Source organism: Amblyomma mixtum, chromosome 10, assembly GCF_055824585.1.
Source record: "Amblyomma mixtum isolate Tamu chromosome 10, ASM5582458v1, whole genome shotgun sequence".
NCBI lineage: Eukaryota > Metazoa > Arthropoda > Arachnida > Ixodida > Ixodidae > Amblyomma > Amblyomma mixtum.
The window spans coordinates 125861632-125887823 of NC_143021.1; the positions used below are offsets into that span (position 1 = coordinate 125861632).

The 26192-nt window shown below is 46.3% G+C and overlaps 1 protein-coding gene across 1 annotated transcript in view; it reads left to right on the plus strand.

The window, feature by feature from the left end:
* Positions 1-5097: 5097 nt before the first annotated feature.
* Positions 5098-26192, plus strand: part of LOC149326878 (uncharacterized) — a 114052-nt gene continuing 92957 nt past the window's right edge. The window contains exons 1-2 of the mRNA XM_089564712.1: positions 5098-5196; positions 23678-23787. Coding sequence (XP_089420838.1) covers positions 5098-5196; positions 23678-23787 — 209 coding nt within the window. The remainder of the gene's footprint in view (positions 5197-23677; positions 23788-26192) is intronic.

Sequence of the window (26192 nt, forward strand, 5' to 3'; positions counted from 1 at the left end):
AACACTGGGCCTGAACTCAGGAACCAAACTGAAAACCGAAATGCTAGCACAACTAATTCGTAGTTTACTGAACTGTGCAAATCGGCCAATATTTCTTGAAGCATTTCATTGGTTTCCCCACTACCGCACTGCGAACACATCCATGTGACCACATATTCGGTCACTTACGTGGATCCATGCCTTGCAATCATGCTTGAGCTTAAAGCAGAAAACAGTTATCACTGTTAGAACTTTCGTAAGAAGAGTTATTGAGTGAAACAATTGTGTTTGTCACATGCACTTTTCTTCGGTTTGTCAAGGTATTGCATATTGTAACCGCGCAAAACGACGCAGGACGAAGACAGGAAAGCACAGGACAAGACGCGGATGTCTGCGTCTTGTCCTGTGCTTTCCTCTCTTCGTCCTGCATCTATTGCGCGGTTGCAATATGCACTCCATTGTCAACTACCAACTAGTATATTGCAACCGCACAATACGACGCAGGATACGATGCACTCCATTGTCAACCACCAACTAGCCTACATAGATAAACTGAGTCGGCAAAATTGGCGTGACTTTTGTTCTACGCTGGATGTGCGCCAACTAGTAACCAATATTTGGCGGATAGTTAGAGCTATTCGCACGCCTCTTCAACAACTCCACTTCTTCACTGCGCTCTCCCTTCACGAACAAAAATCTATAAAAAAAATCTCAGAAGAATACTGTAGGCTACTGTCGGCAGGGTCAGGGCATTTGACCCTCTCCGCAGATGGTCAAACAGGCATCCCAAAAGTGGCAGTGCCAGCGTTAGACCTGCCTTTCACAATGGAAGAACTATCCACAGCTATCGCGTACACAAACAGACACACGTCTCCGGGTCATGATGAAGTGACCTATGACGCCATTGCAAAGCTACCCCACACCTCCCGTCTTCGACTCCTGGAGCATTACAATTTTTTTTTTCAAATCAAATCAATTTATTTAGCATTTTTTCAATACAGAAATAAATGCAAGGATAAGAACAAAAAGCTGCTTCTCGAGCAGCTTGACAACGGTTCTTACCCCTTGTTTTCTCTTGGCAACGGATAACAGCAGAAATAATACAAAGCTGCGATTAAAATAGTACGAAGATAAGAGCATGCAGTATACATAGAAACTGTAAACACAAAATATATAGTAAACACAAAATACATAATATACATAGTAATTCCAAACACAAAATGCTGCATATTAGTAAAAAGTAATAATACCGGTTCAATGTAACTGATAGACATGGATTCAATAAGACAAATACTAATACTTAATCACCAATATTTTGCACACTGAAGAACATCTATTCCTCTATTCTACTTTTCCTGGATGGCTGGTGGGGTCCCCACGGAATGGAAGCTGGCGAAAATTGTGCCCGTTTTGAAACCCTGTAAGCAGCCAACAAGCGATGCATCATTCCGGCCCATTGCCCTACTGAGCTGCGTAGGTAAGCTCATGGAGAGCATGATCTGCAAACGCATAACTTGGTTCCTAGAAAGCCGAAATGAGTTCCTCCAATAAATGAACGGGTTCCGTCAAAACAGGTCTGCGACTGACAATATCATCGCCCTCGTCTCATCACTTGAGGAGTACCTTCATGTTGGGTACATCCCCACAGCCGTTTTCCTAGACATCAAGGTCGCCTTTGACTCTGTCTTTCACCATGCGGTTCTTGCAGCCTTTGCCATTTTTACCCTTGGAGGAAAGCTACACAAGTGGATTGGGCATTATTTAAAAGAACGGCAAATTTTTATCACCACTCCAAACGGTCCAAAACGCTTTCACGCGGTGGAGAGGGGCGTACCACAGGGAGCGGTGCTCAGCCTTCTCCTGTTCAATATTGTCCTTATTCACATAAGAAGAAACCTTCCGCGAGCGGTCCGCATTACAATTTATGCTGATGATATCTGCATCTGGACCGCATCACGTTCACGCTACATTACCCAGCAACGTCTTCAGAGAGCGCTATTGCACATTTCGATGTACCTGGCTTCCAGAGGTCTTCGTCTCACGCCAGAAAAGAGTGTTGCAATGGCGTTTACAAGAAAAACGACGACCCGATATCTGCTGCTCCTAGGCGCACGATCGCTGCCATATGTACGCTCTCAGCGATTTCTGGGTGTAGTACTCGACTACAATCTGTCATGGTCACCTCAGGTCAAAAAACTTTGCGAGAGGATTACTGCAGCATCGCAAGTGTTCAGGTGCATGGCGGGAACAAGGTGGGGTCACAATTGCCGATCAATGCTTCTGCTTGAAAAAGCTTACGTTGAAGGAACCAGTGCTTCAAAGATTATCTACATCAAGCAATAAGACTCTCATTGCCGCACGGAAGAACTGCCTGCGAATATGCCTTGGCCTCCCAAAGGGTTCCTCTGCATCAGGAACAGTAGCGGAGGCAGGATGTCTCCCACTAGAGGTGATTGCCGCCCAGGAAACTATGCGTACCCATCTTCGACATGCCCTGCAAGGGAAGAGGCACTTCCTACACCATGTCCACCTAACTCACAGCAACTCTAGCTTTGGCCAGGCAGTGCAGCTCCTGCCCCTCCCTACTATTAATCAGCCACAGAAACTACTACCTCTGGCCTTTCCTCCGTGGACACTCTCTCCTCTAAAGGTGAAGAAGTTTGTACCAGGTGTGAATGCAAAGAGCCGCATGCCACAGGCAGCGCTTCTGCAAGCTACTCTTGCCTACTTAATCGAGGAATATACGCAGCACACCCATATCTTCACCGATGGTTCAACTACTAAAGAAACCTCTTCTTGTGGCCTTTATGTGCCCTCAACAGGCCATGCCCTTTCTTACCGGCTGCAGCGGAGGACATCCTCTACGACAGCTGAGCTTCATGGCATTAAGGAAGCTGATCTTACATCCTGCGCCGAACCGCCGGCCGTTGGGTTATCTTCACCGATTCAAAAGCATCTTTGCAGATCCTGGCCAACCTGCTGAAGAAATCGAATCACCAGCCAATTTGCCTGGACATAGGGTATCTACATCATTTAGCTATTGCCGCAAGCCACTGCATAACATTTTAGTGGGTACCTGCTCACTGTGGCATTCTGGCTAATGAAAAAGCAGATGAAGCGGCCCGTAAGAGCCATCAACATCAGACATACATTTGAACTTTTTTCACTAAATCTTATGCGTCCAAAATGGCTAAAAGTTTTGCTGCCGAAGAAACTTTACGGCTTTGGAGTTTGCCGACACATCAGTAACAATTTCTTCACTCAATCGACCCACATCTTAGATCAAGACTCTCACCCACATTTCCTCGACATCTGGAAGTACTTTATCACCGGCTTCGTCTGAATGCTGCATACAGAAACGGCTTGCGATACCGTTTTGGACGAATGAACAGTCCGCATTGTGACAACTGTGCCACGATAGAAACTGTGGAATATATCCTGCTTGAATGCCTTGCGTATGCTAACGAGCGTGCGTACTATGAACATTGCATGCAGAAGCTCTGCCGCAGGCAACAGAGACTTGCAATGAACTTTCTATTTACATATTTAAAAGACGTTGGACATCTCGGTAAGCTTTAAATTCACTTGCACGTTACCTTCATTCATTCTTCATGCAGTGAACTTCGTCAGCTCATTTGTCGGACTATGCAATCCACCATTCCATAGGTTACATCAATACTCGCCATAGCATCCTTAGTACCCATTTCATGGCCGCATTTTATCTTTGTTTTTTTTTTTACCTCTTTCACGCTGCTCTCCTTCTGTCTTTATCTCCCAAATTCCCCTCCCTACGCAGAGTAGCATGCCAGCGTAATTTAAACGCCTACTAAATTCTCTGTATTTCAGTAGTCTCTCTCTCTCTCTCACCAACTAGCCCGCCTTCACTTGTTACTTGTCAACGTAGCCAATGAAATCAATATTTCAAGACATTGGCAATGCTGTTCACCTCAAAGCCCCCGCGTAATGTCCCCTTTACTCATAAAAAAGCAACCAAAGCTTCGAAATTGGGAGAAAAATGAAGCAGGAGAAGGAAATTCAGCGCTATGTAATGATGATGAAGACTACCATTCTTATGGCAGCCATGGATTTCATAGACCTCGGAAACAACACAGATACCAGCACTCAAATAGACCACACTGGACACTCAGAAGGCAGGGATAAACAGAATGGAAAAGTTTTGCAGTTTTTGCGTGCACTAACTCTTCCGTGGTGATTTACGTTCCAGCAAGAATACGAAGTGATTTTCTATTTTTCAGCATCCGTGCAATTAAGAATGAAAACCAGCAACAGTTCAGTACTTTAGACGTGGTAGTTCCGCGATACCCAGACCCCCCCCCCCCCCCACACACACACACACACGCACACGCACACACATAAGACAGGGTACGGGACGAGCGCACTCGTCCCGTACCCTGTCTTGTGTGTGTGTGTGTTTCGCGCAACTGCCATGTCTGAAGTATTGAACCAACTAGCCCGACTACACGTCCCAACACTTCAGAGTTCAACAATTTTCGTTTGGACAAGAATTGACGGTATAATTCCTTCCTGTCTATTTCCAGGACATAATTTACTGATTAAAAATTCCGAACTTTGCGAATTAATAACTTTACAAAGCACCTGCGCAGGTTTATAAATTTGCTTCAAATAAATGTAATACCTGTCTGCACGCAATACATGGAAGAAAGAGAAATTTTTGAACAAAACTGCCTAGACTTTTACTCAAAGAAAAAGCGCGCATAACCAAAGCCTCTAAGGGGCCTTTTGTTTCCGGCTTTGCGGCCGTGAAGGTTATGGCCGTTCTGTGGCCGTTCTTCAATGTCATGGGAGCAAGAAATTTTCCTCCAGTTGGCGCCGGGCAGTGTGAGGGCGGAATCGTATTGTACTTCAACCAATCCTGGAGAGAAGCGGAGCGGGGCGTGCCAGAATGCGAGAACGGGCCAATCGTTAAGGAGGAAATACTCATTCTCCAAATGCGCAGTTTGCCCGGTGCGCTTGTTTCCGCAGACACCAGTAGCCGCACTCCGCGACCACAGCGAGGTTCCAGCCAGCAGGGGCGCTTCAAGTAACCGGTGGTTCCTAGGTCCAACAACCGCTGCCGCTCGGTGCACGAGAGAAGAAATGGCGAACAGCTTCCCGTGGTACCCGAACTGGCCGACGGCTATGCTTGCTCTTCGTCGAGATGTACTGAAAAATGTTGGCATTCATTACACGATAGAGGTAAGCGTTTTTTTTTAATTCCACTCCCTTTGTACCAGACACAAACAGGTTATCAAATTGTACACACTTTTCCATGCGGTGCCGCCTTTGAATAATTTATTTTCGAGCCGCGACGCCCAGCTATGAAAACGTACGTGTCACTGATCACGTATATAAAAAAACGTGGTCAGGCACAAATAAAAAATACTTTAGTCTAGCAACTAAGTCGAGACCTATTATTTCCCCGTCGGTTTTTTGTCAAACGCGTTAAAAAATAATAAATTTAGGAACGCGCTGCTGGCAAGACCAACTCAGCGCGTGAACAGCTGCGAAGCATCGAATATTGTTAACTCCCCCCGTTCTTCTGCTCGCGAGCTAATTAAGAATAATAATTAAAAAGCAATGATTTATATAACACAAAATGTAAAGGCCCTTGCGAAAAAAAATTTAGTTTCTGAGGAGTGCTTGACCCCTACATAATCAATGAAAGCATGCTTAAAGCGGTTACATATTGTGCCACAACACACTCGTCAACAATGGGTAAGTAGTAGCTCTCGTGAACTTCTATGCTCCCCTTTTCTTCAGCCTCTGGTCTAGGAACCGGGCTCACTTCTAAACTAAAACTAACTTGTAAACTAAAACTGAAAATAGATACGAGGCTATTCATTTAAAACAAAGGTACAATAGGAACAGCGGAAAGATTATATTATCTTTTTCTCATATACTCGGTTTAGGTGTTCATTGAGTTAACAAGATAATATTTCGTCATTATTGGTCCCTTAAATTTTATATTCCAAGGTAGGTTTTGATGCAGCGCTACTCAATGCAGAAGCAGTACAGTAATCATTTTATTGCGAAAACAATACTACGCAAGTTTCGAGCCTTCAGCGTAGCGTAGTCCGGTTGTTACGCTTAACACCACGTGACTACTGGCATCATACCAGCGCGAGAGCTGGGCTACCAACTCGCCTCTTCAGCGTAGCGTGGCTCGTAGCCACGCCGGGCGTTTCGCGCTTCTCCCACTAGGTGCGCTGTGGTTTAACAGGTGGTGTGACGTCACAAGCGAGGCGAAAGATGGGCTATCAACTCGCCTCTTCAGCGTAGCGTGGCTCGTAGCCACGCCGGGCGTTTCGCGCTTCTCCCACTAGATGCGCTGTGGTTTAACAGGTGGTATGACGTCACAAGCGAGGCGAAAGATGGGCTATCAACTCGCCTCTTCAGCGTAGCGTGGCTCGTAGCCACGCCGGGCGTTTCGCGCTTCTCCCACTAGGTGCGCTGTGGTCTAACAGGTGGTGTGACGCCATAAACGAGGCGAAACATAGGCTACCGAACCCGATTCGTCCTGTAGGCAGTAGACGCGGCGCACTGCGTTCCTTCTTTAGACGCGGCGCGCCACGTTCCTTCCGTTAGAGGCGCTGCGCTCGCTTTCGCAAACTACCAGGCTTAACGAAAGCTAAGCCCCGCCAATATTTTTCCTGAATAATAATTGAATATAATGTAGTAGAAAAAGAAATCACATACCGCCAGTGGTACGCGAAGCTAGTAGTTCCATATGTTACATACTGCCGGCTGGTGATTATCCAAACTGTACTTTCGAGTATAATCCTTATCCGTGATAACGTCGTGTGGTGCCGCAAAGATCAGAAAGAACGCTCTCTTACGGTGAGGGTGAGAGCTGCTCAAGAATCCTCTTATGCTATCGCTGGTTTCAGGAAAAACAAACCAGAGACACTGTGTCGACCAGTGCGATAAGTTATTAAGCTATTTGGAGCTTGTACAATACTACGCTACTAATTCCCCACAAATCATCACAACAAAATAAAAGAAACATTCTGCTATGCTATGCTCAGTTTCGGAGACTGTCGGCTTCCTTCAATTGTATGCCGTAACGATCCCCTCGTATCCCTATCTTTGTCTGCTGAATAGCTCAACAAGGGCTCCGGTTGCGGGGATGCTACAGGTAGCGAAAGAGGGCTCTCACAAAGCTGCCGCTCTAACCGACCATCACGTTCCACGTACCACTTTCGGTATTACAGGACGTCCTGCATCAGCCACAACGAGTCATGGTGACGCTGATGACAGCTTCAAACACAACGTAAATACCCTGCAAACTTAAAGGTCAGCTGAGCGAGCATGGTACGGGACACACGGACGTCGTGGCTTCGCATCGTAGAAGTGGTATGCGTCCAAGGGCGCAGCTCCGAGGCTCCTGCTCCTGCGTTCCGCGTATTAATAATAATAATAATAATAATAATAATAATAATAATAATAATAATAATAATAATAATAATAATAATAATAATAATAATAATAATAATATCTTTTATTGCCCATAGTAAATACAGAATAAAGAAACGGGCCTGTCAAAGCCTCTAGTGGCTTGAGGGACTAGGCCCGGCAAAGTCGGCAGGCGGACGTGCAATACAGACATGAAATATGAGCATAATATTAACACAACATATCAAAACAGTAACACGAAATGAGTAGTGATAAAGGTGTAACAGTTCAGGTAAGTGAAATCAACAAGAGATAAAAAATAAACTGCAAGAGCCAACGTTAACACAATAGTAATTTAACACTTCGTGCCTGATCATGAAAATTTAGACAAATAAGAACCGTGTTACAATGACTGAACCATGATTTTTAATGCTTTTTTTGATGTTGCGGAAAGCACCTCCTCTGGCAAATCATTAAAAATTTGGGGAACATAAACACAGCGCCTGGCTTCCCCATACCTTGTTGAGGAGCGCGGTACCTTAAAACGAATGGTACTACGTAGGCTTCGGGAAGCTACATGATGCACTTTGAAATTGCTGTCCCAGAAATGCCGTACCACTACAGCCTGTAGAAAGAGCGTTCGAAAGCATGGAAGACCAAGGGCTGTGAAAATGTTATTGGATACAGAAAAGGGGGCGTTATATGCTATATTTGTCAGTATGTTTCTTAATAAAGTGTCAACTCTGTTTTGCCATCTGGCTGAGCAAAAAGTAAAAACAGTAATTCCATATCGGAGAATGCTGTACACCAGAGCATGCGCAATATTTTTTTTTTATGTGAAAAGGAACAATTGATTTTATATGGAAAAACAACCAGGCTTCGCTCCTTAGCTTATCGCAGACGTGTGATAGCTGGCTGTGCCAAGACATATCACTGTCGAAGAAGACTCCCAAGTATTTTACCGAATTCACATAGGTGAGCGGCACGCACCGACAGGGAAAACAGTTGTGAATATGTAGAAAAACCGGCGCATCTATAGCTGGTAGTTTTAATGGGGATCTGAAGCAAACGAGTTTTGTCTTTACCGGGTTAACTTCCAAAAAGTTATTAGTGAACCAAGTTATTGTTTTGTGTATGTTATTCTGGAGATTAGTAATGGCCGTGTTGTAAGAAAAGTGTTTGGAAAGCAGAACAGTGTCGTCGGTGTATTGAAATATTAGACCTTTGGAAATTACTTCGGATAAGTCATAATAATAATAATAATAATAATAATAATAATAATAATAATAATAATAATAATAATAATAATAATAATAATAATAATAATAATCTCTTTATTTGTGTCGTAGGGTACACGGTCGACACTGGAGGCCGGCAGTAAAAGCTTTCACAAACGACAGCTTGACAGAGCCGCAGGCCCCCATGCACTTGGCAGCAGTACAGTGTCAATGCTTATATGCAAAAAAAATATGCTATACACAGTTCAGCTCACAGTACACTCTGATAAATAAATTCCATTTTCGACACAGAACACAACATAAAATTTTGTGATATATGGCAGAAATTAATAGAAAGAACATAGAATAGAACAGACAACATGATGGATAGAACATAAGATTACCGTGGCCTAAGGCATGAAACAATGACAGATCAATTCTATGAACTCATAAGAACAAAATACACAGGTGGTTGTAGTCTAGTAAGGCAAGAAAAGATAGTCAAGATTACAGTTCACTCGACAGGAGGAAATAGCATGGATACAATACAATAAAAATAAAAATCCGGTAGGTAAACATGGCCACTTAGTGTAAGGAGAAATTATTCAGCTGAAAAGGACATGGGTGTAGAAACAAACTCAAGTATTAAGAAACCGAAAAAGAAGTGTAATTGCGGATTGTCAGGGACAATCAGGCATGATCATTTGGACATGTAGTATTTTCTGATTTTTTACATGGATATATTTGTAATTGTACATTTTCTTTATTCAATTTATTCAATAACCTCGGCAACTGATTTTGCCATGTTTGATGACCATATGTTGTGCGGTATGTTTTTACCATCCAGTATTCGCTGTAACGGGTGGCATGACTCGGGGTGTTGTTTTGTAGATTCGCTAACTGTTTTAAGAATGTACCACCATTCTTTACTTCCTGTTTATAAAGCTTACTCAGTCGGTAGTCACACATTGTCATAATAGGCATCACATTGTATTTTAAAAATATTTCATTAGTGTGAAAGCGACTATGTACATTTTCTACTGTACGAAGAAACCTTTTCTCCAGTACATGAAGCTTTTGTACATTTTCCTTTGTTGTAGATGCTCAGACTAACTGACAGTAGTTTAACCTTGAGGAGAACAGGGTGTTATAAATGGCCAGCATAACCTTTCGGGTAGAACATTTCGATTGCGATATATGAGGCCTATAACTTGAGAGAGTTTTGCTGCTAGATGGTTGATGTGATAATCCCAGGATAAAGTTTCATGAAAAATAACTCCTAAGGTTTTAAAAGTAGGAACAATTCCAATCTGAATATTGTATAAGGCTATATTTCTGTTTACTGTTATATTTCTCCCTTTAGACCTGAACAAAATGCATTTAGTTTTGGACACATTGATCGTCAGGCAGTTTTTCTGAGTGCATTCCTCTAAAGCATGTAGTGTAGATTGTGCGGAGTCACACAATTCTTCAACATCTTTTCCTGCAAAAAAAATGCTCGTGTCGTCGGCATATATAATAAATTTTGCAGGGGGGGGGAAATATTAGTAATATCATTTATGTACTATCGCGCTCAATATGAGTTGCAACGCGAATGGACCCAAAATACTGCCCTGCGGTACACAACTACGCACCTCTAGTTGTTCAGAGACCGAGTCAGCTATTTTAACTATTTGTTTTCGATGTTCCAAGTATGATCGTATTAAACGTATGGCTTTGCCACGAAAACCATACCGCTGACATTTCAGAATTAATATTTCATGATTTATGAGGTGGAACGCTTTGGAAAAGTCTAAAAATATTCCAAGTATAAAATTACCTTGCTCGAAATGTCTTAAAATATGTTCCTTTAGTGTCAGAAGAGCAAATTCTGTACTTAGACCTCGCCGAAAGCCATGCTGAGAGTTAGTTATTATCTTATGTTTTTCTTCAAATTTGCTAAAGCGGCACAATATCACTTTCTCGAAAGCTTTAGATAAAATAGGTAAGATAGAGATAGGCCGATAGTTGTTCATGTCATTCTTGTTGCCCTTTTTATGAACAACGACTTCCTCGACGTTCGTCGAGGAAGTCGTTGTTAAACTGTTGTATCAAGTGCAGGGGAGAGGGGACGCCTCCCAACAATTCTACCGCCTACGCATAACATGTTTTCATGGACTGCTGAACTTGACTTGCCCGCCTTGATCTACCCTCGTCTGGCAGATTAAAGCGATACCTATCCTGTCCTAGCGCATTCCTCTCACCTGATATGCCACACAGTTCAGACGAGTCACAATGATGTAAACGTGCCTGTGACACCACTGGCACCGCCAGTGCCCGATATGCGTTGCATTGTCAGCAAATTAAGGCATTTGTGAACAATGCGGCTAAAAGCACGCCTATTACTACATATTTTGTTCTGAGAACAAGAAACAGCCTAAGTATTTACATAGCTGTGTTTTAACAATGCACCATTTTCATGAAATGCATGAGTTAAGCAAATTGGAGAATCAGAAGATTTTAAATCGATCCCGGCCGCGGCGGCCGAATTTCGATGAAGGCGAGATTATAGAGGCCCGTGTACTGTGCGATGTCAGTGCACGTTAAAGAACCCCAGGTGGTCCAAAGTTCCGGAGCCCTTCACTACGGTGTCTCTCATAGCCTGAGTCGCTTTGGGACGTTAAACCGTTATGAACCATAAACCATAAATTGGAGAATCAAGGAATAATTTTTTGCATTAAAGTAAAACTTATGCACTGTTACAGGCCTGCCGGTATCCATCACGAAAATATCAAGGTTACCGGTCAATAGTTTTTCGGCTTATGGAAGATGACCGTTTTGCAATGCATTTTCATGTTTTCAGGGTGCGCTTACCTGCATAGCGTGAGTCCCATGGTACTGCTGTGGGCACTATCATGGGTGTGCTTGGGCTAGCACCTGTTGAAAAAGAATAAATACACTGTTGGAGGCCTGAGACAAGGGGTTTTATTGCTCAGGTGTAATTTTTTAAACTGGCTTTGCAGTGTGTGTGTAAAAAAAAATAAAAGGGGAAGGGACGAAGGTCGGTACAGAAGAAGTAAAAAAATCCCCCCCCCCCTCCTCCCGCAAAATTGCCTGCCTCTCCCATAAAGATCTAAAAATCGCACTCGGCCTCCGCTTTCCTTAGTCGCCGCGAGCGCAGCGAACTAGGACGGAACTGTTTCTTGGAGCTTAACGAAAGCAGGCCCGACAGCAAGGCACGAGATAAGAGATACGTCACGATAGAGGAATACTGTATAGAGTTTGGTGCCCTCCAGTATATGGTCGATTGTGCGCGCTGGGTCGAGGGACAGCTGGGGTAGAGGGTAGAAGGAAATTTACGATGCTTTGAGCGGGCGGCACGTTCTATCATGTGAAAGCGTTGGCTGTAATGGCCGCACTTTGGTATAGAATAGTTCCGAGCAACGCTTCCGCGTAGCACACTGAGGAGTTGAGCACGGATATCTCCAATAAAAGCTGTCTGTGCATCTTAAAAGCAACTCCGACGGCCTTTCTGTATGCAGCTCATAGCGCGCTTTCGACTTCCAGAGCGCTGCCCCAACCTAGTGGTGATAGTGAGACCTGTGCAATAATGTTGGGTGCGAGCACGAACGAGCAACACGAACTTAATATATATGGAAGCATCAAATTCCACAACAACTAAACCAAACTGAACGTTAATATTGTTCCTCTTCTCTGGCGACGTTATAGGGTGCGCAAGTTGGAATAGCCATATACAAAATGGGTTCGAAGGGCACGAAACTCAGAAGGTATTAGCTCTTTAAAGGCAGTGAGGGACAATATTAAAGCAGGCAGTGAGGCATATACGCAGAACTGTAAGTACGCAAATCAAAGCAGTCAAGGGTCCCAGGGTTAAGAAATGCGATGCCGCGTCAACACGGCCCCTTAATTTTGCTTTAGTGAGACTCAATACGCTTATCTAACGCATCTCCCAAAAGCAAAGCCATTCAAGCAAATCGCACAAGCGAAACTTTGTTGTATTCCATCGGCAATTTCAAATCGCAATGGCCAACGGCAGCCAAAACATAAGCACGAAGGAGGCTAACGGTTTTGTGAGTTTTTGCCGCAAAGGGGGATGTCACAGGCAGTGAATTCACAAACACCGGTGGTGGGCAGGAACAGTGAAGAATCGTTGGCCACGCCTGCCGGATGTGCTGCACCGCATCGCGCTGCTCCTGTGTGTACGCCGCGTCGGCAGCGTCGAACGCGTCAAGTTTAATTTCTCCTACTTTGGCTCGCGCGGTCGTATCGCTCGTCTCAGCTGCTTGCGGCGACGCTGGCTTCGCGGATTCGTTGTGTCATCTTCGAAAATCATTTCTTTGATATCTTATTAATTTTAGTACTCATAGCTGGTTATAATTTAGTTCATAAGCATGTTTCTTGTAATCTACCGTGCTGGAGCAACTTTACTTTTATTAGGCTTAACCTCAGCTGCGTTTACCGCCGATACCAGGATAATTGCAATCGTTTAGACATAGGCGGCATTCACGGCGCGGACGCGCAACTTGCAGCATGTCACAGCCTTGGCATAAGCTTGTAAAACTCCTGGACTACTATGCATACATCAGAATAAGGCTCGAACAATATTTTTTTTTATTTGAGGTGTTTGCCATTGGACATAATGAAAAAGAGGGAGAAAGTTATAAGAAGGGGCCTTGCTTAAAAGGTGTCAGCTCGATAAAGCGATCATCATGAGTCCACTTGCGATAGTCGCCTGCATGTCCCATCGCAGGCCTACCTTCCTTAGGAAGCGTCGTCTCACGGAAGCTGTAGCCGGACAAGTCCTCTCCACAGCAAGTGTTTTTCGTAACACTGGTCTGGCGCAGTGCCACAATAGGGACACTTCTCAGTCGCTTTTAAACGTTTGTCATGCCGCCGATGACGCACAGAAGGACTCAGAGCCGCTCCTGGTCGAATCCGGGGCACAGATACCACCTCTTCCCGAGTGACACAACGGGATAGAGGGTACAAATACGGAGGAATTAGAGCGCCTGGTTCTCGGAAACTTGCGACAGGAGCGGATCTGACGGAAGAGGGGAAGGCGGCGGGATGTCTGATGTGCAAAGGTGTGTCATTGTATCCACATGAATATTATGCGGATCCTGGGCATGCCCGCGAATCCAGTGTGTACGCAGAGGACAGGGGTATTTTGTGTAAAGTTAATGAATGGATTGTGTAATTTGGAATGTGCGGCGGACAGCCTTAAGCAGCTTAAGGGCGGCAAGGGAGTCGGTGTAAATGTAAACAATATCGAAATTGGGTATGAGTGGAGGTGAAGCATTTGCATTGTATATCGCTTGAAGCTCCAAGGAAAGCAGGGAGCAGGCTCGAACATTACACTACAGCTTTGGAACCGTTAACCAAGCAATGCATCACAGATTTCAAAGAAGTTAAATAACGTTTGTAAGCTTCCTTTAATATATATCGCTAATATATCGGATTCTCCTACTGAGCCTGCGGCGACTAACAGTAATGAAGCGTGCAATGAACAAGACACTGCGCCAGCACCAACGACGACGAAGCGATTTGTGCGGCTTGAGATACCGGCGGCGGCGCGCGTCGAGAGCTCGAGCTCGCTCTTGGTTTTCGTCCCGGTGCCGCCGCTAATCGATCAGCCTGTGCCACCGTTCAGCTGCCAGCCCCTCCAGCTTTCCAATAAACCCCTCTACAAGCGCTTGAAGTGTGAAAAAGAAAGTATCGGAATGACATCTTTATTTATTAAGATCACACGATCACAAGCACTCTACTGGCTACAAATTTAGCAAAATACAGTCAGCTGTTAATTTTTCACGCGTCTGCCTGACTTGAATAGTGTTACCGTTTTGTCGTAGCTTAAGTAACGCTCAATTGTTCATTTATCCACCGAGCGCTTAAATATTGTCTGCATTATACTTGAACTGCACATTATCTAAAGTGTGCTTGTCCTCCTTGGGCACTGTTATCGTCTGCAGTATTTAATAAATAAATATTTTAATTCGTCTCTAAACGCTGTCTACATGAAAATGCATCCCTGCTTTTTTTGTTTTTCGAAAGAAAACACGCAGCAGATTAAGTATTTTGAAACTCACATCAGAAAATTTAAGCGGTTAAATGTATGAGCAAATTCCTTCTTTCGCCTGAAGAGTTCAGATGCTTTTTAACAATATTTTTGGCACGTTTGGTTCTGTTCACTAGTTTAGTGCCCTAGGATATGATGTGTTTTGTGCGTAAATAGGACCAAGCTGGGCTGTTAAATGCGTATTAACGTCCCGAAGGTAGGTAATGAGATCAGAAATATAACTGGCATGCTAAATCAACAGGTTTAAGACACCTACCTGGCTTAGACGTTAGCTACACTACCCGTTAATTTACCCCGGTCTATATTACTGCATTTTAGTATGGGGCACTACAACGAGAACCAATCTTGAAAGACTGTACGTGGTACAAAAGAATGCTATCAGAATAATTGCAAAAAAACTACGATATGAACACACACTGCATATTTTTTTTCCAGAAATATAAGGTATTGACCGTTTTAAACACGTCTCGATTAAGCCTCGCTCTGCTGGTGTACCACGGTGTTTAATGTCTAGGTTCAACATTTATTGCATCCTGTGGAAGTCATAATTGTACTTATTGTTTACGTGAAGGCCAGTATGTTAAAAACAGAGCTAGAACATCGTACTCACCACAGCAAGTTCACAATCAAATTGCCGAACTCCTCAATGCTTACCCCCTGCTGCTCGACCGCCTATCTGAATCTAATTCATCGTCTGGGTTCAAGAAGCGAATGAAACATTTCCTTTTCGGTGAAGAGTACATATACAAAAATTATTCGGCCTCGGTGTGTGCAGTATTTTTCTACACCATATATTCATGCTTAAGATCGTGTCTCGCAAAATTGTGACTGACAGTATCAACAGAATTCATTGTTCACTGTATTGTCTATGTGCAGATCACTTGTGTGTATCCGTATATATTGGTCATTTTGATTTCATTAGAGCGTGTACGATATCATTTACTACTGTACCTAACCAGCGTAATTCAAATTTTTCGCTTCTTTATTTTGCCCCATCAATGTTGCGTTCCGGTTCGTCGCACCGCGGTCTGAAGCTTTGTGTGCTATATAGGTTCCGCGGCCTCGTCAGGCGTTTCATTACGCCCTTTGCCTCGGCTCTCCAGACAAGATGGAAAAAATCGAATGTATATATGCATGCACACCTTACCTGCCTCTGTCGAAAATGAATGAATAAATTGACGCGGTAGATTAAAACCGTAGGGGCAATGCAAGGCCGAGCCTTAAGGCTGTTAAAAGAAACCGATCATCATCTTTGGAAGAAAGCAGCCTATGTTACCGAAAACGAAGTAGGGTTCCTAGCATCCGAGGAGCTTCACGACCCTTGGCGTGCCCGGGCACTATACGCAGTCGCTGCTGCTGCTTATCACGTGCTAACGAACGAACATCACTCTCGCACATCCTCGCCGTCCTGCCACGAGGATAGCTTTTCGCTGAATTGTACGAGTTAAGCAGTACCCCAGACTATGTAGCTCCTTTCGTCTAGAACCAAAGCCAATAATATCAACGTATTGAACAAAATCTTGAACCAACCAAGGGTTTTTAAAACCAGATCCCAAAGTTTCAGAACCAGTTCGCTCTCTTCAACATCTACAACATAGCAAGGCGCGAGCAGCAGACCATGTTCTCACTACGCGAGCAGCAAACACTGGCCACATTGCGGAGAGCATTCGCGTATGCTCAAGGCAGAGACTCCGAGCACCTGCACTTGTACTCTTTTGCATGGGCGTCCGGAGGGGGGGGCAAGGGGGGGCGGCTGCACCCCCCTGGAAAATCACTCACTCGAACCGTGAGTGATGGCCGCACGCCAGGGGCGGTGGTGCGCTCAGTCAAAAGGGTAAAAGCAGCCCCGCATGGTCACATCTGCGAAATGCCGCGTCCGGGCGTGCGTCGTTCCGCCGTTTTCAAACCACGCCATCGTTAGCTCTACTGAAGGGCGACCTGTTCCAGACATACAGCGGCACGGCGAGCATGTGTTTCGAGCCGCCTTGAGATGGGTGTCTGTTTCTTTGATCTCTAGAGAGATAGCGACACGGAGGCAGACAGTGCACGGGGCATCTTGTTTTCGCCTATCGTTACGCCGGTCACCGATGAATTCTTAAGGAGGGAAGGTAAAATCAGCCGTGTCCACCCCCGCTTTGTCGGGCTGCTCAGGGGCAAGCGGGCGATGAGTTGGCGCCGCCGCCGCTCGCTGTCTCCTCCGATCCACGGGTAGCGCAGTTCGGTAGAAGCGCCGCTTTCAGAATCTCCGGCAAAGGGGATTAGCTGCTTTTGTTCACGGCGACGCAGTCTCCCGAGGCGCCCCCACACCAGCGTTCTTTGCGTCTTCTGCGAAAACCAGCGCCTTTGGTCAACGCAGCCCGATGGCGCCTGCCTGGCTCGCCTGTCACCTCTGGCTGGGCCTCAAATCACAACAGCGCCCATGTACTGTGCGTGTCAGTGCATGGTAAAGAGACCCAGGTGGTCGACATTACCCGGAACTCTGTACTACTCCATCCCTCATAGCCTGAGTCGTTTTGGGGCTCTGAACCCCATAAAAACACAAAAACAAATTTTCCGACTGGAGTGGCGAGTGTCCCTTCCCCTCGGAAGTTGCGCGGCGTTCCTTTCACCCCCAAAGTGCGCATTCGGGGATACTGCGGCAAGTAAGCCCTTGAACGTGTGCGCGCCTCTGTGTTTGTGCTTGGGTGTTTTTAGTGGCCGGTTGTCAGCGAAGCTGAGAACAACCAAGACAGCGGACGAGAAAACGACGAGCGGAGAGCAGTGTGTGTGCGGTTGCTCGACTGTGCGGATGCGCAAGCAAGATGGAGCGAGGTGTATGAAGCTGCGAGCGTGCATTTATCTTGTAAATAAGTTTTCGTTGTATATATAGTCATCTTTTGTTTTCAACGTACGCGTTCAACAGTTTTTCCAATCAATGTGTATGATGAGTGTGCACCGAGAGCGTGTAATGAAGCACAGAAGTGAATTTATCACACGTGTAATTACGCAATTCGCCCAGAAAAATCCGAGGCGCCTACAGTTGCTGTTCAAGGAAGACTGACTGAGTGACTGTAGTTGCGTGTTTGTGAACATATTGTGCTGTGTGCTGGTCATCAATCCGGGTGAGTCGAGAACCCGTATGCAGCAAGACTGAGCACTCTTCTCCACGAAGTGATATAGCATCTTTTTGCATTTTTATTAATTTTAGTTGTTTCTTCGTTGATAAACTCCAATGTACCTCTCCTAGCCGCGCTTTAATTTGCTGTTTGTAATTTTTCTTTCATGTGTGCATTTTGTTTAATTTTTATTTATATATAAATAAATAAATTTACTCCGCAAATAGCGCCTTTCTGCTACGAACATACCCCCCCCCCCCCCCCCCCGGGGCACCAACGGGGCCCCCCCCTGCAAAAAATTCTGCGGACGCCCTTGCTCTTTTGTGCAGTGGAACAGCCACGATTCAACTTGCAGGCTTCTGAACAGATTACTCAGCCCCACTACCATGCTCGCCCGCTCGAATGTGATTTAGTACTTTGATGGAAAGGTGTTTCTTCTCTTCATTAATAAATTATTTCTAAGTCGCCCGGACTTCACGACAACACTCGGTCTGAATGAAGCTCCGGGGTTAGCCAGTCTTATGAAGGTCAAAGGGCACGAAGGCTTCTTCCTTGGTTCTTTCGCTTTCCGTGGAGCACGCAGTATTCGCCCTTGACAACACAGAAGACAACGGAAGCCTTGTGGTCGGCTGGATGCGTGGCAGATAAAAGATACGAGTAGCCGCCAGTATGCGTCGGCTTCATATGCACACAAATGCCCATGCCTCAATTAAAGCGGTGAATTAGGCGTGTTGGTACATAACTTTAAAAAAAAACGGCAGGGCAAAAAAGGGACTGTGACGAGACGGCAAGGACGGCGCTCAAGGATCACGGCCGTCCTTGTCGTCTCGTCTCTTTCCCTCTCCTTTATTCTCCTGGCCTAAACGAGTGGAGATGTATAGATAAATTATATTCCTTTACGTTCTTGTTCTCCAATGCAGAAGCAGTCAACGTCATAAAGCGCATCGGCATCAGGAAGTTTTGATTCCTGATGACCGAACCGCTAGCCATTCTGTTCCCTGACCTCTGGTCAGGCCGACGAGAGTTTCCCAGATGGTGGCGCCCATGGCAGTGTCTCTAGCTATCCAGCAGAATTATACTCTGAAGGAGAACCTCTAGTCGTGCGGAAATCCTAAAGCCTCCGAAGTGCTAGCGAGTTAAGGCTTGTTCTGGAGTCGAGATCATCTTCTTCAAGGGCGTGCTTTGCTGCAGGGACGGCAAGAGCCACATGAACGCTTAAGAAAAAGGGAGACCTGGTAGAATACATCATGAATTTGTCGGTGCTCACATCTATGTGGCGAAGGCGTTCTACAAAACGTGTGTGGCTGCGCTCAGTCAGGAGCGGAATTCGAGATAGAGTGCCCGGAGAAGCGAAATGATGCAGTCGATGATGGGTCTAAGACGAACACCAGGTTTGTCGACTTAAGGATGCACGTAAGAGGCCAGTGCTAAGTCACTGCGGCAGATTAAGCATAAGTGGAGGCTCTTTAGTTTCGGATACTGCTTGAAGATTTCTGCTTGAAGACTTAATTATAGTTATAGCTTGGAGTTCAACAATCAGTCTTGTTCGAGTTTCTCGTAAGCTAGGACCTCGAAAAGTTCTTTCAAGTTGTGTTTGTGATCTTGCAGTTCGAGAACCAAGGTTGAGAGTTATTATCCGCTAAAGGTACGATAATGTTTTCGTCCGACTAGAGTTTCCCGAACGCTGATTTTTCTTTTTTGGCACGTTTGTGTGGATCACGTGTAGGTAGCTTTCGCGTACCTTTAGCGTTCAGTCGAACTACGGGGGCAGTGGGTTCGACCTGTTCGATACCCTCTTCCGTGGCTGCCACAACTTCCACGGCGGGTACTCGAGTTGACTTGAACTTAACCACGTGTTCTTTTAGCATCGAATGAGTTTTGCCTGGAGATAGTCGAGATGTCGCCATGTGGCCTACTTGGCTACTTTTTCTCTGTCTGCAAATTTTAGTTTTTCTTCGTGCGTTGCACATCGCCCTTCTGTGGCGCTGTTGGCAACACTTCCGAGAGACAAGTGACAGTGCTTTTAATATTTCAGTAACTCGATATTCTAAACGCCTGTGCAAGGACAAGTCTAGCTCATTTAGCATCAGCGTTTCAAAACACCTATGACTCCGTCAATGGACCAACCGTCTCTCGGATTGGAAAACAACCTTCTCCCCTACTCTTACATGGACAAACCAGTTGCAACTCAGGCAGTTTGCAGTACGTGCACGTCTTGGCACGCCTTGATAAAATCCAAGTTGGTCTTGTAAGGGGATATGGTGCGTGAATAGGTGACGAAACGCTTGGGCCGCTGTGTTCCTGGTACAAGAAATAGAGCTTGAAAGCCTCATTTTCAGTTACTTTTTTTTCTACAAAACTGCACACTTTAAAAAACAAAAGTGGATATGAGTGAAAACGTTCGCTGCGTTATAGGGTCGAATCAACGCGAAAAAATAAAATGATTTAAAAAGAGAGTGTTCGAGCCCGATGGCAATTTTTTCAATAGAGGTTATAGGAATGAATAAGTGCGACTTATCAAAATACCAAAATATCGCGCCATCCTTTGAAAGTGGTTCAATACCTCAGATGTCGCTCTATTGAATTTCAAATTGTGCAGGAAGTGGCTAGCGCGGGACAGAGGCTTCGTTTTCTGTCCAAATAAATTTTTTCTTGACTAATTTTTCAGATCATGTGGGCGCGTCGGCGGCCATATTCTACTCGACGGCCGGCACCGGCGTGCGCCTGTAGGGGGGCACAGAACCTGTTTTGGCAAGGTGTCGCGAGAGGTCAGGGCCGCAGGTGGAAAGAGGTCGATGGTAGACGAACTTTGGTTAATGGAAGGTGTGCCGGTGAGCGGCGCGCCACTCAGAGCTGCCAAAGAAAGTGCACCTGCATGGGTTGTGGATGCAGAAGACGCAAAAGTGTCGACTGTGGCTTTGTACGACGGCACATCGCAGTAAGGGAGGGCCTACTCTCCAGGTGGTCGTACGGGCTACTGCGTGGCTGGCGCTGCTACGTGAAGCCCGGTGCGGGAACACATGTGGCAGGGTCACCTTTAAGGGAGCCTAGCGTTGTCGCTGTGAGGACATGTTATGAATTATGGAAAGACACTCGACTTGCGCAAGCCAGGAGACGCAGTACTCAGGACGGAAGGGTGGAAGGGTGGAAGATCAACGTCGGCGAAAGCTGCAGTCGTGGCTGCGTGGACATCGTGGTGGGGAGAGTTCGAGCTTGAGTTATTACTAGAGAGGCCTTGACGCGCGGAGCACGGGTGCTGTTGCGGGCAAGACGGCTCCGTGGCACGGCTTCGGGGAACGGATGTGAATTCAAGACCTGCGTGACGCCGCACAAGCGGAGAACATCAGCTTTGAAGGCGTGGTGAACGAGCAAGGCGAGAGAAAACGGCGAACAATAAAGCGTCACGGATGAGGAGAGCCAGCGCTGCCCGTGGAGAAAGGCCGGTGATGTAGAAGAGCGCTTCCTCCTGGTAGAACCAGACGGCCGGATGGGGTTCGTAGAACGGCTGAAAAGCTGCATTTCAGGTTTCACAATTAAAATTGAGTACCATGGCGTGGTGTTTATGGCGGAAGGTGGGGCTGCCATTTGCAGGAAATCAGAAGCGGGTTGCGATGTGCTTGTCGCGGGTACCCGGGGGCTCTACGTGGGCACCAGAAATGTGCTCGTGGCTGCGGCCGCATTTATTGTACTCGACACCAACGAGCGACACGGGGAGGCCTTACCAGTTGAGAGGCGGCGCTTCATGGCTGTTCGCCGACTTCGAGGGTTCTCCCAGCATTCAGTGGACGCTCTCGCTTGAGCTACGTGTTCTAAGCGGGCGCTCGCCAGTGCGGGAGCTGTGGTGCCGCAATGGTGATGGTCCCTACAGTGGAACCGGAGATCCATTCCTCCTTCAGTAAAATGCATACGCATCCGTGAAAGAACGAGAAAATAATTAAGATATCATGTATATATTGGGGCCAATGCCTTCAGCTAATAAAATCTATACTCCGTAATGCATGCAGATACTTCAAGAGGAAGATTCAAAAAGCCCTTATTGTGCACTCTATTGGGTACACCGGGCTGAAAAGAGAGAGAATGACATTTTAGTGATTACGAAGGAAGTGTGCTTGGTAGTCAGCCTGGCACGGTACTTCAAACGAGGATGTAGAAAGACGATTGTGAAGAGGGAAAAGAAATGAACGTCATGTGTTCTACAGCACATCGTAGTGTGTAATCTTCAGAAGTACTTGAAGCTGGGCTTGTTGGTGCATATTCGTGAAAGACATGAGAGATCCCGGCTTCCCTGGTTCTCTCCGTGGCGGAGTCCTTGCTGAAAATGCAGAAGGGCAGCAAGGAAAACAACCGACCTCAAGAAAACAACCGACCTCAAGATAAAAGGCAGGCAAGGCCGGAAGTTGTACCTTACGTACACCACACTTCTCACAACCTCAAGAAGGTGGCCAATAAGTATGGCGTCGATGTGGTATTTTCAGCGCCGCGAAAACTCGCCGGAATGTGTTCACGCATTGGAAGAAAAAAAGTACAAGAGTGCACCATCAGACATCGAATGCCACATGTTGGCTGCAAGAAAGCAGTAGTCTACGAATTCCAGCTTACATGCGGCAAGGTGTACGTTGGACAAACCGGACGTTGTCTTAACGAGCGCCTGCTTGAACACAAGAATTCAATAAAGAGAGGACATCTCGACTATCTGATTGCAAAGTGCTATTGAAAAGCCGAGATAGGACAGAACGTGAGCTTGTGGAAGCCTTCTATATCAAGAAGGGAGGTGATAGTTGCACTAGCGACACATCAGTTGTTCTTCGCCACAGTGAAATGCTGTTTCTTGATGCGTATCTGTGAGAGGTGATTGTCTGCGATCAAGAGCATGGATAAGGGCAAAGGCTATTTAAACGCTCTTCCCTGGACAAATCCTGTTGAAAGTGCAGCGGTCGTCCTGTTCACTTCCTTGTCCGTGTCCCCGTTTTTCGCTCTCATGTCTTTCACGAGTGTGTAATCTTAACTTCAGATAAAAAACATGCATTTCCTAAACTTTCAATTTGTAGGTTTGCCGTAATACTTGTCCAAAATATCAAACTTCCAAGCTAAGTAATTTTTAAACATTCTGCAATCATTGAAGTTTTTCTGGCTCACAGAATGAAAGACACCAACGGTGTGTAGAAAGTTTTAGCAGAGAGCAGTGTTTGTTATTACACCGGGTTCCTCAACATACGCAGAAACATAATTGTTCATAACCGTTATTAAGCTATACGAAATTACTCCAACCATTTCAGGTTAGCAACGAATGTGTACGCTTAATTGCAAAAAAATCTGAACAGAAAACAAGGAGTCATTCAAAGGAAATTGCGGTCAAATGCTTTTATAAACTTGCTCAAATTTAGCTACGTTTCCAAATTCTTGGGGTCTGCAATGCGCCTTCTGCGGTAAAGTTGCTCACTTATTCCGCATGGTATGGGCATGCCAGAACAATTCAGGTATTCCAAGAATCAATGACCCAAAAACTGAGAACTGGGAAGCGGCGCTGGTCAGCATACATTCGTAAAACAAGCTTCCGCTGGTGAACCAGGCAGGAAAGATAGAAACAATGGTGAACGGAAAGGCAGGGAGAAAGGTGGCAAAAGCCAAGGGGCTCCTGGAATGAGCACTCATCTTACTAATCATGATTTCCTCAATGCATTAAATTTTTTCTCATTGACTAGCTTGTCAGCGTGTTGCACAAAAGAGTATTGAGGTGCATTACGGGGCCTCTTTTGGGAGTGCCTTAAGAGGTTCTTTTATACGAGGGTGGGGAGTTGGGAAAGGAATGACACTGCAACCGCATGATTTTGTGCGATGATGACAAGGAGAATCCAACCGCTAATACAATGTGTGCAAATCTGTAACCTATTTCGCAGGGAGGAAGGCGAACGGTGCTGGACGGTGGCAACGCTCCTCAGAAGACATTGCCAGACACACTGAACGGCGGATGGGTGGTCCGGTTCTTCTTGTACGTCTTAGGAATCGGGTATGCTCTTTAGACAGCCTATGCTATTTTGTCAGATTGAATAACAAAATAAGAGCCCCTTTGTTGCTTGTCAGAACGGTGCGCGGGCCATTGGATTTGGAACGATGCCTGGTTTCCTCAAAACATCTCTTATTTGCTTGCAGAGATTGATTAACTACCGTTGTGATTGAGTGGCCAGGGCGTTCCTCAGCTATTTCGAGTTCGCAGTTTAAGAGCATTAGCTTTTGGCTCGTTCCCGAGCTTCGCTCCGTGTGCGTCAGCGGTGACCGCAGCACAGACAATGACAGCGCGCCAAGGTACGGCGAACCAGCAACGCAAAGCCCGTGTTAGTTTTAGCGCTGGGGTGCTCTGCTGGGGCTCTGTAATCATGAATAGTACACGGGTGAGAGAGCCCGATGGGCCATGATGCCTAAGGCGATGCATGTTAGAGAAAAGACGCGAGTCCATTGCGTGAGCAGAAATAGCCGGAAACCGGTTGGGCGAAAAAAAAGGAGCCGCCGCAGTGACGCAGTGGTCATGGCACTCGGCAGCTGACCAGAAAGACGCGGGTTCGATCCCAGCCGCAGCGAGGGAATTTCGGTTGAGCCGAAATTTTAGAGGCTCGTGTACGGTGCGAAGTCAGAGGACGTTAAGAACCCGAGGTGGTCGATATTTCCGGCGCACTTCACTACAGCGTCCCTCATAGCCTGAGTTAGTTTCGGTCGGACGTTAAACTCCCATAAACTAAACTAAACTAGTACTTTTTAATGAAATGAACAAACTAGCATGCAAAACGTTCTACTGTAGCCCACTCACTAGTGGCCACTTCTACATTGGCGCTCAGAGTGGAGTCTGCGCAATGCATGCAGCCCCTTTGACATGTCGTTCCATGCCGCACTCTATGTAATCAAAGGACCCGTACGGGCCCCGAAAGGTCTTGCTTCCTTTTGAACAACTTGTTGGCGAGTGTATATTCATTACTTGCACAAAACACAGATAACCCTCAAAACTACGCGTAGCAGACTCGCAATCGTAGGGTAAATTTAGATGCAGGAAAAATTAAAAATTAACTTTGAAACGAAATTTCTGTTCATAGCCAATACAAATCAAAATTTATTTTGCGCCTCTCACTACGGCGGTGCCTTTTAGCCTACACGGCTGCAGTTTCACGCAAAAATATGTAGTTCATTCCAAGACCTGAGGTTTAAATACGACTTTAAGAAATACCCGTTGTGGAGATGAATCGCAGACACAGGTCGTTGTCGGGTCTCCACAAATACATTTGACAGGATGCGCTCAGCCAGGCGAGAATGGGACAGCGTGCTGCCGGCTTGCAGTTAAGCAGCGATGAAATCCAGTCTGCGCGTGCTTGGCAGACGTACTGAGGCTGTCATGCTCTTCTGCAGCCGGACCACGATGGCACGCTATAGGGCCCCCCCTCTAGCGATGAAGCCATGAGCAAGGTGTGAATGGCGAAAAGCGGATGCTCTTGGTGCAAATTGTACGCGACGAGGACTGGCACAGTCGGGAGGGAATGCAGCGCCACAGTTTGCGATGACGTCGGTGTCAAGGTGACAGGTTCAAGGCGGTCAACTGAGATTGTGTCCTCTCGGCAGTTGGTGAGCAGAAGAAAGTGCTTAGGAGCACGCTGGAGCACTTGGTAGGGATCATCGTATGGTGGCCTTAAGGGCGGGCGTACGGCGTGGTGGCGAACAAAGACGTGAGTGCACCGCTGAATGTCGGGGGGGGGGGGGGGAACGTGGACACGACGACAATACTGGCGCTGACATGGTGTAATGACAGTGCTCATAGCGCTACGTAGACGGTAGGCGTAATCTGAGACGTCAGCAGGCGTGGGTAGCGAGGGCTGGAAGAATTCGCCAGGGACACGAAGAGTAGTGCCAAACGTTAGTTCTGCTGCACAGATAGAAGGGTCACTGCGAAGTGCGGTGCGGAGACCAAACAGAACGAAGGTTAGGCGCTCAATCCATGGCGAAGGAAAAGCGGACGCCTTAAGCGAAGCTTTCAACTGCCGGTGAAAACGCTCAATGACACCGTTGGAAATCGGGTGGTAAGAGGTCGTCTTGATGTGATTGACGCCTAGGAGCCGAGATAGGTTGGCAAATAAGGTGGAGTCAAATTGCCGGCCACGATTAGTCGTAATGGTGCAAGGGACACCGTAGCGGCAGATCCACAGTGTGATGAGTGCTCTCGCGATCGACTCCGCCGTTATGTCCAGAAGGGGCACCGCTTCAGGCCATCTCGTGAACCTGTCAATGCAGGTGAACAGGTAGCGGTGGTTCCCGCAGGGAGGAAGGGGACCGACAATGTCAGCGTGTAGATAGCTGAAGCGGGCGTCCGGAGACGGGAACGTGCCAAGCGGAGTCGCAGTGTGTCGATGCACTTTGCTTTGCTGACAGCTCAGG